The sequence below is a fragment of the Rissa tridactyla genome, chromosome 7, assembly GCF_028500815.1.
Source record: "Rissa tridactyla isolate bRisTri1 chromosome 7, bRisTri1.patW.cur.20221130, whole genome shotgun sequence".
In the NCBI taxonomy this organism is placed as follows: Eukaryota; Metazoa; Chordata; class Aves; order Charadriiformes; family Laridae; genus Rissa; species Rissa tridactyla.
Genome location: NC_071472.1, coordinates 2,366,582 through 2,383,549, shown reverse-complemented (window position 1 = coordinate 2,383,549; position 16,968 = coordinate 2,366,582). Strand labels below are relative to the sequence as shown.

At 47.2% G+C, this 16,968-nt stretch overlaps 1 protein-coding gene across 2 annotated transcripts; it reads right to left on the bottom strand.

Moving 5' to 3' along the window:
- Positions 1 to 9,426: 9,426 nt before the first annotated feature.
- On the bottom strand, positions 9,427 to 15,911 carry RBM43 (RNA binding motif protein 43). Of its 2 annotated transcripts, none has more exons than XM_054209149.1 (4): positions 15,709 to 15,911; positions 13,406 to 13,604; positions 12,805 to 12,899; positions 9,427 to 12,723 (listed from the first exon to the last, which is right to left on the bottom strand). In XM_054209149.1, exons 1-4 carry the CDS (start codon positions 15,709 to 15,711, stop codon positions 11,989 to 11,991), a joined length of 1,032 nt encoding a protein of 343 aa, XP_054065124.1. In that variant the 5' UTR covers positions 15,712 to 15,911; the 3' UTR covers positions 9,427 to 11,988. The 2 variants fall into 2 exon arrangements, with proteins under 2 accessions (XP_054065124.1, XP_054065125.1); XM_054209150.1 differs by lacking the exon at positions 15,709 to 15,911 and adding an exon at positions 15,247 to 15,646.
- Between the last annotated feature and the right edge of the window lie 1,057 nt (positions 15,912 to 16,968).

Genomic DNA, 16,968 nt, shown 5'->3' with positions numbered 1-16,968 from the left:
CTTAATATTTAAGATGTCAGATGGAGTAATATGTAAGTAATTATGTTTTGCCTTTCATTCTGTCTTTGTCAGGGGTACAGACTGATGGCCCTGGAGATTGAAGGCTTCTGTCTAGATAGTGAAAATACTCATTTTTAATGTAACGAGCACAAGCTTTCCCTGCCACACTTTCCCAAAGGGGCCAAAAGCGGGACTGATCTGTTCAGCTGTGGTTGAACCTTGCCCAGAAGAAGAGAGTCCTCCCAGATTTGCTTGAGCCGAGATGGGTTCGGCTGCTCCAGCGGGAAAGCAGAGCAGCGGGAAACTACTGATAAATGGACCCAGAAACAGAGGTGATGGAGATGACCTTGAGCGAGGTCTCCACGGGGAGTGAGGGAGGTACTGGTGGAGGTGCCGAGTCAATCCACACCAGAGGAGAATGAGAGCATGAGAGCCTTCCTGCTTGGCCAAACATGACCGAGCCCTGAGGATTCACGTAAGACCTTGCTTTTGGGAAGGGAGCTGCATCCCTGGCGATCTGCATCCTCCTGAGAGATGCCCGCAGCCCGTCATCACACAGCCTGGACTGGCACAAGCTGCTGAAGGGCAGACCTTTATCAAACCGCTCTACCAGGTCATATGATCAAATCCTCTCCAGGTCATATGAAGAGAGGCCGAGGGAGCTGGGCATGTTTAGCTTGGAGAAGAGGAGGCTGAGGGGAGACCTCATTGCCCTCTACAACTCCCTGAAAGGAGGGTGCAGAGAGGTGGGTGGTGGCCTCTTCTCCCAGGTGAATAATGACAGGACCAGAGGAAATGGTCTGAAGCTGCGCCAGGGGAGGTTTAGGTTAGATATCAGGAAGAATTACTTTACTGGAAGAGTGGTCAGGCACTGGAACAGCCGCCCAGGGAGGGGGTTGAGTCACCATCCCTAGAGGTGTTTAAGAAACATCTAGATGTGGCACTTCAGGGCATGCTCTAGTGGCAGAGATTGTAGGTTGTTTGGTTGGACTCGATGATCTTAAGGGTCCTTTCCAACCATGAAGATTCTGTGATACCAGTTTTCCCTGTGTTTGATACAGACCTGCGTTGGTGCCCACCAAAACCCCTGCATCCCAGGACACAGGATGAAGTCCCAGCTCCTTTCGAGGTGACGGGAAACAGACTGACCCCAGCAGCAGGGACTTCTGCTCCAGATCTGCTGCTGTTCCCATGCTCCAGCCACGCTTGTATTTATCGCCTATTCATACAACAGCACAAATTCAAGTATAAATTCAGCGCAGAACACCATTCATCCCCTAGCTGTTTGCAGCATTACACATGGGCGTGCAAACCAGGTTCACAATAGCAGGACTACTAATATCTACTCGCTGACACAACCATTAAGATGAACGACCATCACAGTTTTATCTGTTCCCTTTTAGCCGTTGCCAGCCCAGTACGGTTGTGAAGAATCTGCAACTTAGCAGCAATATTTGACAGCCCTGCTTTATTTTGCCCAGCTTCCCTATTAAAGAGCGTCAGTTATTTGCAAAGTAATTTGGGAAAATGTGAATATGCCACCTGAAGGGAATGAAACTATTTCTCAAACTCCCATGCCCTCTCCAGACCTGCAAAAATTAATTCATCTTGTGGAAAAAAAAAAAAGTCTCATTGATCTGCATGATATAAAAATGTGTTTCTTCCAGAAACTCAGAAACATGCTTCTCTCTGCTTTTTCCTTCCCTGATGTGGTTATTTTGCCCCAATTTGCCTTCTCCTGGCAGAGCCCATTCCACGTGTCACCGTTACCTGATTGAATTACCAACAATCCACAGTAAATATTTAAAAGGAAAAACTCCACAGTGTGATGAGCAGACTTTTGCAAGCCGGGACAATAACAGTAGGAGAAACAAAACCCTCTAAGAAATACCAGTAAGAATTATCAAAGGGTCTTAGGGTCTCACGTGCCAGAGCCGCAGCTACAACTGCGCACAGGCATCACGTTTTGCTGATCTTGAGGCTCATTAGTGGAAACACAGCTGTTTTCTCCAGGAAATTGTCAGCCTCTTGATGTAATACCGCCTTGGTGGGGGGAAGCTGTTTTAATTACCACCTGGAAACAGACAGCAAGTGTTTACAAGTTGCAATAGGCTCTCCCCTGGGGAAGAACACAGAGCTTTCTTAACTCTTTAGTGCTGTGACCCAGGTATTTATTTACTTCTGTTTGTGTTTGCACAAAGCCTGGGAGTGGTGATGGATATGCCTTGGGACTGGCTGACACAGAAGCTGCAGAAATGTCAGTTGACATGAAGATAAGAGCTCAAGAGCTGATGGGCTCAGGCTGAGGTGCTGAGCAAACTGAGCACCGCTGACTTGCAAGGCCTCTGGCGTGCTCATTTTTAACACTTTGGCTTGGTGGCACTCTCAGTGTGCAGTATTTGTCACTAAGCAAAACGGGTCAGCAGCATGAACACCTGATTGGGAAGGTCTCTATCAGATACCACGGCAGTTGCTCTGCCCCACTCTGGGGAGACCCCCCTGCAGCGCTGCCTCCAGCTCTGGGGCACCAACAGCACAAGGACACGGAGCTGTTGGAGCGGGGCCAGAGGAGGCCCCGGAGATGCTGGGAGGGCTGGAGCCCCTCTGCTGGGAGGACAGGCTGAGAGAGCTGGGGGGGTTCAGCCTGGAGAAGAGAAGGCTCCGGGGAGACCTTCCAGCCCCTTCCAGGCCCTCAAGGGGCTCCAGGAAAGCTGGGGAGGGACTCTGGAGCAGGGAGGGGAGCCATGGGACGAGGGGGAAGGGTTTTACACTGACAGAGGGGAGATTGAGATGAGATGTGAGGCAGAAATTGTTGGCTGTGAGGGCGGTGAGCCCCTGGCCCAGGTTGCCCAGAGAAGCTGTGGCTGCCCCATCCCTGGAGGGGTTCAAGGCCAGGTTGGACGGGGCTTGGAGCAACCTGGGCTGGTGGGAGGTGTCCCTGCCCAGGGCAGGGGGGTGGAAGGAGATGATCTTGAAGGTCCCTTCCAACCCAAACCATTCTATGATTCTTGAGGAACTCTTATTTGATTAGATATTCATATGTGATCGCTATGGCAGTACTGCAAGTCTGGAGGCTCTTCAGGGTTACCCACATTAAAAAACTGAGAACAGAACAAAAACAGCTAAAAATGTAACACAGGCCCCAAATCAGCAAGACTTTAAATACCTTCTGAGGCTGATGACATTGCACACTGAGTTCACCACTGTGAGTGTCTGGTACCTAAACATCTACAGCCAGCAAAGAGGAGGGGTGGTGTGAAAGCTGGCCTTGTTTCTGCACCATCACTGCTGCACGCTCCAGAAAGCCAAGCAGAGCTCTGGGGCGGTTCATGTGCTTTAACAGGAATGCAAAGTGGTGTGGGAAGAAGGCGAGGGAGCCAAGCAGCTGGCTTCAATTAATCATCAGCTCTCTTGGAGGCTGGGAGGATGACTCTGGGGCGGTGAAGACCAGACCTCATTGGCTGTGGAGAGGCACCAAGGGGAGGTGGGTGGTGTGGGCAGCCTGTGGTGTGTTGGGGACGACCTTGGTGTGCATTGGTTGGGCGTGTTGGGGAGCAGCGATGGGGGGGCAGAGGGACAGCTCTGCAAATAGCGTTGAGCCAGCAAGTAGATATATACAGTTATTTTGGGTTTGACTTCAGGAGAGTTTGGGAGGGAGGACTGACAACTGTAGTTTTATAAACACTGTTATTTTCTGGATTTTCCTAGTCTTTCCATCTTCAAGTTCTCTTCTGTTTCTTTCCTCCATAGCTAATTCACCCTTATTTGCCCTCGGGGGCTCTGCTCGCAGTGGGATAGCTGGTGTAGCTGAACTCCAACAGCTCCACGTGTGGGGAAAAATCCTCCAGCTGCCACCAAGAACAGCATTTACGACTGTGTTTTTAAGTGTGTTTTTGGAAGCACAGGTAAAACCTTCCCTATGTAAGACTGCGTTCCCAGTTCCTGCCCCTTTTGCATCTAAATGAGACCCCACCCCTGAAGGAACATCTCTCCTCCGTGGAAAAGACACCGCACTTCCCCGAAGGCCTGTCTCTACCCTATGTAAATAAAACCGCAGCCCCCTCCAGGCCTGTCAGTGCGAGGCATTAATGAGCCTGCAAAATCATTTCTTCTCTCATTTGGTTTGGCAGTGCAGATGCTTCAGTCTCTCAATGTGTTATTCAGAAAGTTTGGAAAATGTAAAGTATGCCTGAGAGAAATGCCAAATCCCTTAACTCACGGGGGAAGCGTTCGGATAACTTCGAGGGGGAAAAGCACTCTCAATGGTGTTTACTGTGTGCAGTAACGTTTTCCAGTTGTTAAGAACTGGCTGTATCTGCTAATAAACAGAAGCACTCAGACAATGGTAAAAATGGTGAGTTTCTGCAAATTAAGGCCCCATGTGCAGGCTAGGCAGGACACATCTATTTGCAACACCGAGATGTTGCTTTTATTACAATGCTAGGAAAGACTTGCCAGAATCCATGCCAAAGTGGATGGATTTTGTTGTTTGGTTTTTTTAATTTTATTTTGTTTTGTTTTTTAAAGTGTGTCTGGACTGAAAGTCAAACCCCTGGATATGCACCACCACTGCCCACTGACTTCAGTGCCAGGTGATTCTTGTGTGCAGGAAGGGTTAAATTCCCGAGTGCAGCGGTGGCCTTGAGCTGGTGTTTCTCCTCCAAGGCCCTTGTACTTGGTGGGATCTGGAGGAGACCAGGAGCCCCAGAGCAGTGCAGGTAAGCTGGAATCCAAGCGCAGCTTTCCACGGCAGGTCCTCACCTCCGGGGGATGGGGGTCAGCAGGGAGCATCACCCTCAGAGAGCAGAACTGCTGGCTTTCACCTGCTCTTCTTTCTGGTCACTCCCTTTGTCTCAGAGTAGTGGTAATGGGGTGGTCACGCCCCACAGGTGAGCACTGAGGTGATCTGCCCTCCATGGTGTCACGTTGTGCTCACCTGGTTCAGGGCTCTGCGGGCTGAAGTAATGATGTTTAACAAGGGATTAACTGCAGCAGCGCTAGGGCTTCTGGTCATCGAATCCATCCGTAATATCAGTGTGAAACCAGTGAAGTGCCCCATTTCCTTACCCATTTTTATATAACCTTGAAAGAAGGAGATGTAAGAGCACCTCCTGAGTGATGAAGTACTGGAAGAGACTGCTCCCAACATCTGCTCCAGGCAAACGTGACCTGAGCTCCACTTCCACCAGCTAAAGGACAGAGCAGGACCTGCTTCTAGCACCTCCTCCTTCCCCGGCTGCCGTTGGGCAGGACCCCAGCGGAGACTTTGGGATTTCAGCTCCAAAGCATCTGGCTCCCTCTTGTGCTCCCTGTTGTTTATGGCAGGAGAAGTCGATCGGACAAAGTCCAGCTGGTGGAACCCTGTAGGGAAGGTGGCCCCTGCTCATGTCCTCATGTCCAGCCCAAGAAGTAGATCACATCAGCAGCTGTTAGTCAGGATCTGACCTGATATGGACCATCTCCGTGTTCTGGCACCCTTGAGCTTGCCAGGAAATATCAAGCTGTTCCTGGAGCACAGCTACGGAATAGGGTGTGCAGCTCCATATGCGCTATGCACAGCCTGCTGCTTATAGCTTGATCGGGGATGAGTTGTGACTGTCAGCCATGGCTTCCACCTTGGAGAAAATCCCCCCTTCTTCTGCGCGATTCGGTCCCAGTGACAGCACTGCCGTCTGTACGTACCGCGCTCGGCATGCCATGTGTTCCCTCCTCCCTGGTGTCAGGGATCTAAGGAGTATGTAACGATTTCACCTGTACAAAGATAACAGAACTTTGTTTTTTCCAGTATTTTATACAGCTTTTTTTGGCGGGGTAAAGTACTCTGTGTAGCAGGTCCTGATCCATACTGCTCCTGCCACAAATGTGGTAGCAGTAACAAGTGGGGAAATCCACCTGAAAAATGGCTTTAATGCAATGCTCCAGCAGCAGTGGCCGCTGCCATTAGAGGTAGTATTTCTTCTTAACGGAGTTACTTTTAGGAGGTTTCTTTAAAGGCCATTAATGGGTGTCAGGAGACAAAGGAAAGCTGTGTTAGGCGAAGGAGAAAAAGGGACTTGTTCTCCAGCAGATGTTCTGCAACTTTATAGCTAAGGAAAAAGTAAGTACAACCAGACCAGGTTCTGTCAGTTCCGAATTGTTGTGCAGTTTGACTCATTTTTTCTGTTTTGTTGTGTTTTTTTTTTTAAATCACAGAATCTTCAGAGTTGGAAGGGACCTCTAGAGATCATCTAGTCCAACTCCCCTGCTAGAGCAGGATTGCCTAAAGCACATCCCTCAGGGCTGCATCCAGGCGGGTCCTGAAAATCTCCAGAGAAGGGGACTCCACACCCTCCCTGGGCAGCCTGTTCCAGGGCTCTGTCACCCTCACTGTAAAGAAGTTTTTCCGTGTATTTGAACGGAACTTCCTATGTTCTAGCTTGTGCCCATTGCCCCTTGTCCTGTCGCTGGGAACCATTGAAAAGAGCCTGGCTCCGTCCTCCTTAACCCCGCCCTTTAGATACTTGTAAACATTAATCAGGTCCCCCCTCAACCTTCTCTTCTCCAGGCTAAAGAGTCCCAGCTCTTTCAGCCTTTCCTCATAAGGGAGGTGCTCCAGTCCCATAATCATCTTGGTTGCCCTACGCTGGACTCGCTCCAGTAGTTCCCTGTCCCTCTTGAACTGGGGAGCCCAAAACTGGACACAGTACTCCAGTTGTGGCCTCACCAGTGCAGAGTAGAGGGGGAGAATGACCTCCCTCGACCTACTGGCCACAGTCTTCCCTATGCAGCCCAGGATGCCACTGGCCTTCTTGGCGACAAGGGCACACTGCTGGCTCATGGATAATTTGCTATCTACCAGGACCCCCAGGTCCTTCTCCTCAGAGCTGCTTCCCAGCATGTCCGCCCCTAACATATACTGGTGTTTGGCATTCTTCCTTCCCAGGTGCAGGACCCTACACTTGCTTTTGTTGAACCTCATTAGGTTCTTCTCTGCCCAGCTCTCCAGCCTGTCCAGGTCACGCTGGATGGCAGCACGGTCCTCCGGAGTGTCGGCCACCCCTCCCAGCTTGGTATCATCAGCAAACTTGCTGAGGATACACTCTGTCCCCTCATCTAGGTCATTAATGAATATATTGAACAAAATTGGTCCAAGTATTGACCCCTGAGGGACACCACTCGTTACAGGCCTCCAACTGGACTCTGTGCCGCTGATCACAACCCTCTGGGTTCTGTCACCCAGCCAGCTCTCGATCCACCTCACTGTCACCTCGTCTAGCCCATACTTCCTCAGCTTCCTAATGAGGATGTTATGGGAGACAGTGTCAAAAGCCTTGCTAAGGTCAAGGTAGATGACATCTACGGCTCTCCCCTCATCCAGCCAACCCGTTATAACATCATAGAAAGCTATCAGATTGGTCAGGCATGATTTGCCCTTGGTAAATCCATGCTGACCACTTCCAATAACTTCCTGTTCCTCTATGTGTTTGGAGACGACATCCAGAATGAGTCGCTCCATTACCTTCCCAGGGACAGAGGTGAGACTAACCGGCCTGTAGTTCCCTGGGTCCTCCTTCTTGCCTTTTTTGAAGATTGGAGTGATATTGGCCTTCCTCCAGTCCTCAGGCACCTCTCCTGTTCCCCATGACTTTTCAAAGACGATGGAGAGTGGTCTAGCGATAACATCTGCCAGCTCTCTCAGCACTCGCGGGTGCATCCCGTCAGGGCCCATGGATTTATGAATGTCCAGCTTGGCCAAGTGGTCTCTGACCCGGTCCTCCTCAACTAAGGGAAAATCTTCCTCTCTCCAGACCTTCCCCCTTGCCTCTAGGGTATGGGATAATTAAAATTAATTATGAATCATTCTTTTTCTCTTAGACAAATCGTCTGTTTATCTTCAGCAGCCTGCTGCAGGAATCAGGGAAGACTCCCATCCTCTAATGGTAGGTGAAAATGGTAAAGCACCTACATGTGATTTCACTATGCTCTTAGTTTAAAAGAGAGGGATGGAAAAGGTCCTTTCATCAGTAACTGCAGCAGATTGAAAGGCAGAAGCCCAAAGGACAAGAAATTAGTTATTTTAAGTTAAATTGGACAGAAGCCACGTATCCTGTAAACACCCACACGCCACACAATGCGAGGGAAGAAGTCACCGCAGAAATGCTGTGCAATGGAGAAGGAATTTCCCCCGCGTGAGCTTGGCCCTGCTCTACAGCTGCTTTTCTCTTGCACAAGACGCGCGACAAAACAGGACCGTGTGTGTTTGTTTATGGAAGCCTCCCGAGAGCCGAAGCGGAGCCAAGCGAAGACCCTCGGTTCCTCCAGATACACAGACGGCCGAACTCATCTCCTCTCAGCCCCATCCCACCCCCGCGGGCTGCAGGTACCGACTCACCCACCACCCCATGCTCGCCCTCCGTCCTCGGCTGACGGCTCATGGCTGTTTTCATCTGTGTTTTATGGTTCTGAGTCTCCAGCGTGGCCAGATGAAGATGTAAGCGTAAAAATTGTCTTAAAGAATGAATCATTTGCTCATAATGCTGTTTATTTTTCCTGCGCATCATTCTGTTGTTTTTTTGTTTGTTTGTTTTAATAAAAGATACGGCTTCCAAAAGTAGCAAGAAAATGTCGCTCTGGCATCGGTGTCTTTCAGGAGACCTGCCAGGTCTTTTGTAGGATGTGCTTTTTTTAAGAAATGCCCAGAGAGAGTCTCAATGCAACTCGAAGGTGGCAGAAGCAGTTTGGATGACAATTAAACCCATGGGAAGGGCTTTTCTTCGTACTGCAACAACCTCCTTCCTGCAGGAATCAAACTAACCTTTAACATTTCATAGTTGCACAGGTACAATGGGGAGTACAGGAGGTTTTGTCCCCCCCTTTGCCTCACCAGAGCAGCGCTTTGTGCCAGTGATGGCGAAAGGACTTCAGTAAGCCTTTCCTCCTCCATCCCCTCTGGTCAACAAGGAGGTTGCTTTTGCCTCCAAAATATACAATATTTTCCTGATAAGGGATGTCAAATTGTTTCTTGAATCCTCAGGCTGTCAGGCGACAGAGAATGGTGCTTACCCCACTGGCCGTCGTGGGGGACAACCAGGAACTGGGCTCAGGTTCTGCTGCTATTTTTGACTTTTAAATTTTTTTTTTTTATTTTTTAGGCTTTGTCAGTAGGAGTTGCGCCTGAAGTCAAAATTAGGCTTTGTATTTTTACAACGTGAACTGTTATGTATTCCCTTCTGGTGAAGGGCAGCAAGCGTCGGCACAGCAATAAGGACAAATATTTTGTTGAGGTCCCACGAGCAAGTTCTCTATTCAAAATTAAAAGCGCAAACCCAACACTGAGAATACTGAGTCAGCGCCACTAGTTTAGATCTAGGAAAAACATCCAATACTGTCTCCCGGATATTTTCCAATATACACAAATACTAAATGCCTTTGTCAAGTGGAGTTTAATAGATACAGCAGTGCTTTGCTTGCCATAAAAATAACTGTGAGAATAAGAGCTGGCAAGTCTCTTACTGGACCTAAGACCAATTTGTTTTGTTGTATTTGTTTAAGTATTCATGGTAATGACAAAATCGGACTTTTCATTTTTTCCTAAGCATCTATTGTTTTCTGTGATACCAGCATCATGAAGGAAGGAACAAATGCCTGTTTTGCTTATGATGTTATTCTCCTGAAACGCTGTTTATGTTTTACAGCAAATGCTGGTCTATCCTGGTGGACCGCAGCTTTTTTTTTTTGCTGCTGCTGGGGTTAAATCTGAGAGTAGCTCCATCAGTCAGAGGCCATAAGTGGCACAGCCTCTCTACTATCGCTAGGAAAGACCCTGCCCTTGTACAGACACAAGGAACCATCAGAGGTGACAAAGGTGGCATGTTCCTGGCCAAGGCTGCTGCAAATCCAACGTGAAAAAACAGCCCATAAAGCCTGGAGCATAACAACAGCTACTATTTGCTCATCTAGCCCGGATCCAGATCCCTATTTAGTAGGCATTCCATAAACACAAACCAACCAACGCAACGCTCTTTTTTGTCTAAAGAAATGACATTCTTAGTATGAGACCACAGACAGCAGATGGGAGAGCACCGGGAAACAATGAAACAACACTGGCTGGGGGCGAGAAACAGCCCCAGCACTCGGAAGCCGAGCGCTGCCAAGGACGTGGTGGCAAAGGGGCGTTCAGCAACTGAATCAGAAGAGCTGCCGCAACTGAACCAGGATTCAACAACGAAATTTTATCCAACTGTGATGTTTTCAAGATTTTCAGGTTTTGACTGAAAAGCATTCAGCGAAAACCACGTGCTTGCCAGGCAACGAGACCTGAGTGACACCTGTACCACTGCTGCAAGCTCTTCTGCGGTCAAAACTGACTCAAAAAGTGACACTCAGCCAGTAGTAACCAGTCAGGATTCAAACTGACACCAGTGCCGCTGGTTTACCAGCCTAGCCCTAAACATTTATTGCCATGAACAGGAAATACTAATGCTATGAATCGGAAAGAAATGGGGCTCTTCAGGAAAGACAAGGGAAGACCAATCCGGACACTAGTGAACAGCACTAATTTCATTAAAGGATTATCCTTCGTAGAGGACTTTCTCTTTTACAAGGTTGAAAAACTTCCCATCTTTGCTTAAGCTCTGTGGGGAGCACCCAAAAGAGCCCAGCGCTGGAGGGAAGCGTAAGAGGGGCTCTTCCAGGGCCTGACTCTGGGCACCCACCTGCAGCCCCATCTCCGACACCCTCAGTGAACCGACGAGCTGCAGGGGAACTTGGAAGAGATTAATTCTTTAAATACTACTCCCCTCACTTCCAATTCAGCAAAGTGCTTAAGCTCATCATCTTCCCATTTTGACAGTGTATTTTAATACAGAGCACTGGCACTAGTTTAACAATTTTATCTTTCACTGGCATAATTGCAATGGATAATCAGTCCTGAAAAGAAAACGCCTAAAGCATTTCTTGGGCTTTAGGTTTGGGCTTCTAACCAAAAGAATACGGACACAATATTTTGTATAACTAATTTCTTTAATGGCATAAAAAAATAAAACTTTTCCTGCACATAAGACAAAAGAGCTGGTGCTCTCAATGTTTCGACAAAGTATCCTGAACACATAAAGTAAGTTATCTTCTAAATCAGTTTTATAAAAAGCCTAAATTAGGATGGCAATTTAGACCCTTGTAATAGATATATAAACAGACTTGCATAAACTGAATCTGATTCAAAAGTCTAAATGTCCCAAGATTTTCCCATCAAAACTTTGGATATACTTTCATGTCTAAATAACATGCTGTCAAGGGATGCTGCAAATGCTGTTACAGCTGCAAAAAACCCCATAACGGCTCTTATGAAAACAAACTCACTTATTTTCTACTGTCAAGAACTTCCAATGCCATCTTCTAAGGTCTTTCTCAGGACATGACAAGCCTGTAAATTTAATAAAACATTCCATCCCCTCAAGTGTCAAAGCTCTATCTTCTTCATGCATCCCAATGACGAGAACTTTCTTCTGCCGATTAAAGGCAACAGAAAAAGGCTCCTATTCCTGTCTCCCAGCACAAAGAAACACAACTCAACTTCAACGCAGTATGTCATATCAGATTGGCTCGCCCAGCTTTGTCAGTCTGAATTCTTATGCTAATGAGAACTATTAAAAAAAAAATCCTCTTTTCTTATCATATGCTCGCTGACAGCAAGATGAAATGAGTGCGTGTGTGCCCAGAACGCAGCTAACAAAAGGAAAAAGGTGGCTATATCCGGACAGAGGAGGCCTAACTTCTTCAGTCTCTAAGCTCACGAGAGATACAGAGATCATTTGTTTCCTGTTCTGAAGTTAATTTGGAATTTCAGGGGAATGGGCTTGTTCACCCTCGTATGCAGACTTCCCCTTCCCAGCCCGTGAGTGGGAGGAATGTGACAGATCTGCAGGGACACAGAGGTGCACAGGTTGCACCAGTACGGTCTGTGTGAGAAGCACAACGTTAAAAAGCATGAACACTAACTTCCTACCTGGTTTAAAGCAGGCTCTGAATCTTATTGCTCACTTCCTTTATAAATTCAAAAATCTCAGAAGAATTACCTACAACATCAACGTGAGTATCGTAAAGACTGATCAAAACATGAGGGTAATGGGGTTTTAGACTTTCACACACCTGTTTATATCTCCGCTTTTCTTCTCCAGTTTGTTCCTCAAAGTAAATCCTTTCTTTACGTAAAGCATTATGGAGTTTGAGAGACCGGTTTTCAATTTTCTCTTTGACTCTTAGTACCTGTTCAGCATCAGACCTACTTCCAGCTTTCTCAATATACACTGTAGTTATATCACCATCAGTAATGTTCGAAATTACAACATCATCATTTACTAGGAATGTCCTGGGATAAAAGTACTTCATGTAGTGATATGTATCTGTGTCAAGGACAACCACTTGTTTTTCCCAATCCGCATCATAAATGAAATTACTTGTCTCTGTGGTAAGTCTGTGTTGCTGTAGCCTCCTCCTTGGTCTCTGATGGGGCTTACTTTCTCCTCCTTTGTCCTTCTCTGAAAGGGATTTTGCTTTTAGTAAGAGAGAGTCTCTTAGCAATTTGATTGCTGGAAATGGCCCTTGAACAGAAATATGCCCATTGGATTGCAAAGGACCAAAGCTCAAAGCTGTGCTCTTCTTTTTAAGTTCTTGTATCAGATCTTCTAAAACAAATTGATCTTTGAAAATAGACATATTGAGGATAGACGTGACAGAGCTGAAGACCTAGAATTTTGAATTGCAGAAGTTACATAATGGTTAACATAGCAATGGAAGTACAACTAGGTAAATTCTGAATGCGCTTACGTGTTCACAGTAACGGGTTACTTTCAGCGGATAGTATCTGGACAACCTCTTGTCTTCTAGTCGATGGTCATCCTTCTTTAGAACACTCTCTACAACTAAAGAGAAAGCCAGATTCACTTGTTGCACAGTAAGACAATGTGCCATTGCTAGTCTGATGGCAGAACACTGCACAGGTGGTTTTCTCTTGATGTTTTCCCTAACAATTTCCATACATGCACGCAGGCAATTCAATATTCTTGCCTAATATTTTATGTATTAGTCAAAATTGTGGAGAGAGAGACAGAAGCCTGTCTTCTTAGAACACTAATTGGCAGAGATTTATTCTCAAAGCCCTGACTACAAAAATCATATCTATTATGCATGATATAAACTTATCCCTAAAAACAAACATAACAAACGCTTTGCACAAAACCTGTTCAGAGTCATGTCTTCACTGAACAGAAATAACCTAAAGCTTTGACTGACTAAAAGAAAGGTATTAGTCTCCTGGTTCTATAAAATCCTAGTACCAGTAAACTATTTGAAATTATTTGGTTTAGAGCTAACAATCTAGGGCTAATTCTTTGGGAGACGGCTACATTTCATGTATTAATCTAAATACCTTCTTGATCTTCAAAAGTTACATATGCAACTCCTTTTTCCATTGTTGGATACAGTACTTCTTCCACATCTCCCCCGTTATTCTTGGACATTTGGAAGTGAATCACCAGTATGTCAGTCATGACATCATCGTGCAGAAGGCCATCTGGAACACCAGTGATGACAACTGTCCTTGCTGATTTAGCAGCTTGTCCTGTTGCCTGCGCACAGAGACATGGCACAATGTAAACGCGGGGAGTACCGGTGAGCTCCCGTAGAGGTTACCCTGATTCACCCAGATCGCTGAAGTGACTCCTCTTCCCTTTGCACAGTGAACGCGCACATTTAGTAGGTAATGAAGAAGACTGCTGAATCAGATGTCAGCGAATGCCAGGCTCCCTCAGGCACCTTTCCATTAGGCTGCAGTAAAAAATGGCCTGGCTCTTAGGTGTAATTTACACCCTCTCAGTATCTTCTTAACGCAGTAAAAATTACAACTAAATTTAACAGCTTCTCAAATGAAAGGTCCAGTGTCACACTGATAAGGTTGTTTTCTCTGATTCTAATATCCAAAATTTGAAGAGAATGAAAAATTGTAATTGCATATACTGTTCAGTAAGGATTGTCTGTTCAGAATAGAAGGGTCAGATTCAGACTGTCCTTACTTGTTAAATTGATGAGAGCTGGGATCTGGGGTTGTGCTCTGACTCATCTCTCTCCACTTACTGAATGGATAACCTTGTTAAATTGGAAGAACATAATCCCAGTCATTTGAGACTCGCAGTGCGTATAACAACTAACTACACACATGATTCTCATCAGAGACAAACCTCCCAATGCTGCAAACATGAAATCCATCCTAAATAGGCTTTGCATCCATGTCTTGTTAAGAAAAGCATATTTTCTCTCCATTCTTATTACACAGACATAAACAGTAACATTTCACTGGGACTATCACAGCAAAATTACTGTAAATGGTGGAACACTGAGTACATTTTGTAACAGTTCATTGACTTTTTGGAAGAAAAAAATAATTTGGTCTGTCTGCCTGGCAGCGTTCACGGGAACGAACTATCAGTAACTTCACAGCGACTGTACTCAAGGCCAGTCATTCCATCTACTTTCTTTAGACTTCTCTTACAAAGTTTCTTCTGGACCTGGGCTGCATAAAACGTTAGGGCCAGCAGAGCAGTTATAAAGCCTGCAGAACGTGCCGCCAGGGGCAAATGCTTCATCAACCTGCCGCCAAAGCCTTATAGACCACCACCGCAGTGTTTCTGAAGGGACCGAGGGGACGTTCAATTCAACTGTGCCACCATGCAAGCTTTTAATTCATAAAAGCATTCATCACCCATCAAATTTAAAAAGCCAGGAGGTTTAACTGTATTAGGCAATTATGTTGGTGGTGACGCTTGTGCGAAAGCAAGCTTCTGCACTAATGAGACAACATGAAGAGAATATAAACAGGGTGCTCCCGAGATTGCCGGAGCTTTATGCAGGATTTTCTCAGGCTTCGCGCAGCCGATGCAGCCCCTGCATGAGTGGGAGCACTCTGCTGCCAGACAGCATCTCGCACCTTGCCAGCTGGTATTTTGGAAGAACACTCATGCCTACTATTGGGGTTAGAAAAAAAAACAACAAAAAACCAACAAAAAAACCCCAAAAAGACACAGTTTGTTTGTGCTGAATCACTTCTGAGACACGTCTGTGTTAGTCGCCAGACGGGGCAGAGGTGCCATGCGGACACAGGCAGGCAGAGGGGAGAGGAGCACTGCAATGCCGGGCCCTGGCGACTATTTGCCCTTTCCTGGCAAGTCTGCTACACGGGTCAAGGCTGGCAAGTGATCGGATGTGAAGACTTACCCATAGGCCTCATCGGTTATCACTATTATTAAAAAACTGAAGTATTAATGTTAGTGAGAGGGAAATCAGAGCCGCTGCTACCCCCACAGGAGGGCCAGGACAGCAGGCCGCGGCTGCCTGGGAACGCAGTGTTTCTTCAGTGCGGGAACCGAGCGAGGGGCGGACGCGACTCGCTGCTTTCCCTCATGGCGCCGTTACTTTTAACCCCCCGAGGGTTTTCACCAGCGGTGCAGGAGACGGCCCCTCCTTCCACCCCGCTGTGAGGGGGCTCCGGAGGGCCGAGAGGGCCGGCAGGAAGCCCTGGGCTCTCCCCCGCCCTCAGCACCCCCGAAACCTCCCGGCGGGAACCGGCCCGTCCCCTCTGACGGCCGCCGCCGCCTCCCGCTGCCGCGGCGCTCCCCTCACGGCCCCGCCGCTCCCCTCACGGCTCTGCCCGCCTGCCCGCCCGCCGCCGGCACTTGCCATGGCCGCCGCTCCGCTGAGGTGAGGCTTCCACCGGCGTCCGGGGCGACGGGCGGCCGCCTCCCTTCGCGGGGAGGAGCGGGAGGGCTCGGGGGGCCCCGCCCGGCGGAGAAAGCGAAAGGAAATGGCGGCCCCGGCGCTGCGGGAGCCCCGCGGCCGGGGTGGGGGGCCTTCCCCGGGCCGCCTCCCGCCGACCCCGCGCTGAGGAAGCTCGAGAAGGAGCAATAACCCGATTTTCACAATTAGTGAAAATCCACAGGGGCTGTGGGACTGGGTCGGCGTGGAGGCTCGGCTCAGGGTGGGAGCGGCACCGGTGAGGCGGTGAAGTACCTGTAGGCAGTACGGGCATGGAAAAAGTTCATACAGCTCTTCTTCAAACTTCAGTCAGAGGTAACTTCACTCCAGTAGGTAGAAAAAGGGATGTTGCCATTTATAGAAACATCACCTAAATTCTGTATTCTCGTTTTTCATCATTAAAACTGGTACCGTTAATGACATTTTTCACCTTCACCAGGTTTCCCCGCTTTCTTTTTAAGGCATCTGATCTTACCAAGATTTTAAGACCGTTACATGCAAAAGTACACAATCTCCATAAATACTCCAGTAGTACTACTTTTTTTTTTTTATTATTACTTCATAATTTTCAGGTAATCCATCCGTGCCTTTGCACGCACTAGACAGCAAGAGGTGCTGCAGTCACACGTATCTCACCCAACAGTAAATTCACAGTAAAAATCAACTGCGGTGCTGGCAGCCTTTTTGTTTCCCATATTCAACGCTATCTATTGTCTACTAACAGCTTCTCTAGAATAATAATAATAATTAGAATAATAATAGAATAACAATAGATATACCTGAGGTGTATATAATAGATATACCTGAGGATGTATCTGAGGTATATCTGAGTTTGGTGCATTGTCGTTTTCCTGCGTAACAAGATGTCAAAGACTATAAAAATAAATTATTTTTAATGTTAAAGCCGTGCTACTTTGAAGTTAAGTTGCCAAAACATTTCAGCCCCCAAAGGTAGCAAATAAAAAGGCTGACAGCAGAACAGGAAAAACACCCCTCCTTGGAAAATAATCCACCCCCAACTTTGCACTTCCTTTTTATTTAGAAGATCTTTTAGAATGACAACTGGAAGGATGAACTGGAAACAAATGGGGGACTTTACACGCTGAAAAATTAACGTTGTCCTTAACTCTATATGCCTTTTTCTAACCGACCCATCCCTCCATACCCTCCCAGAGCCAGCAGTCT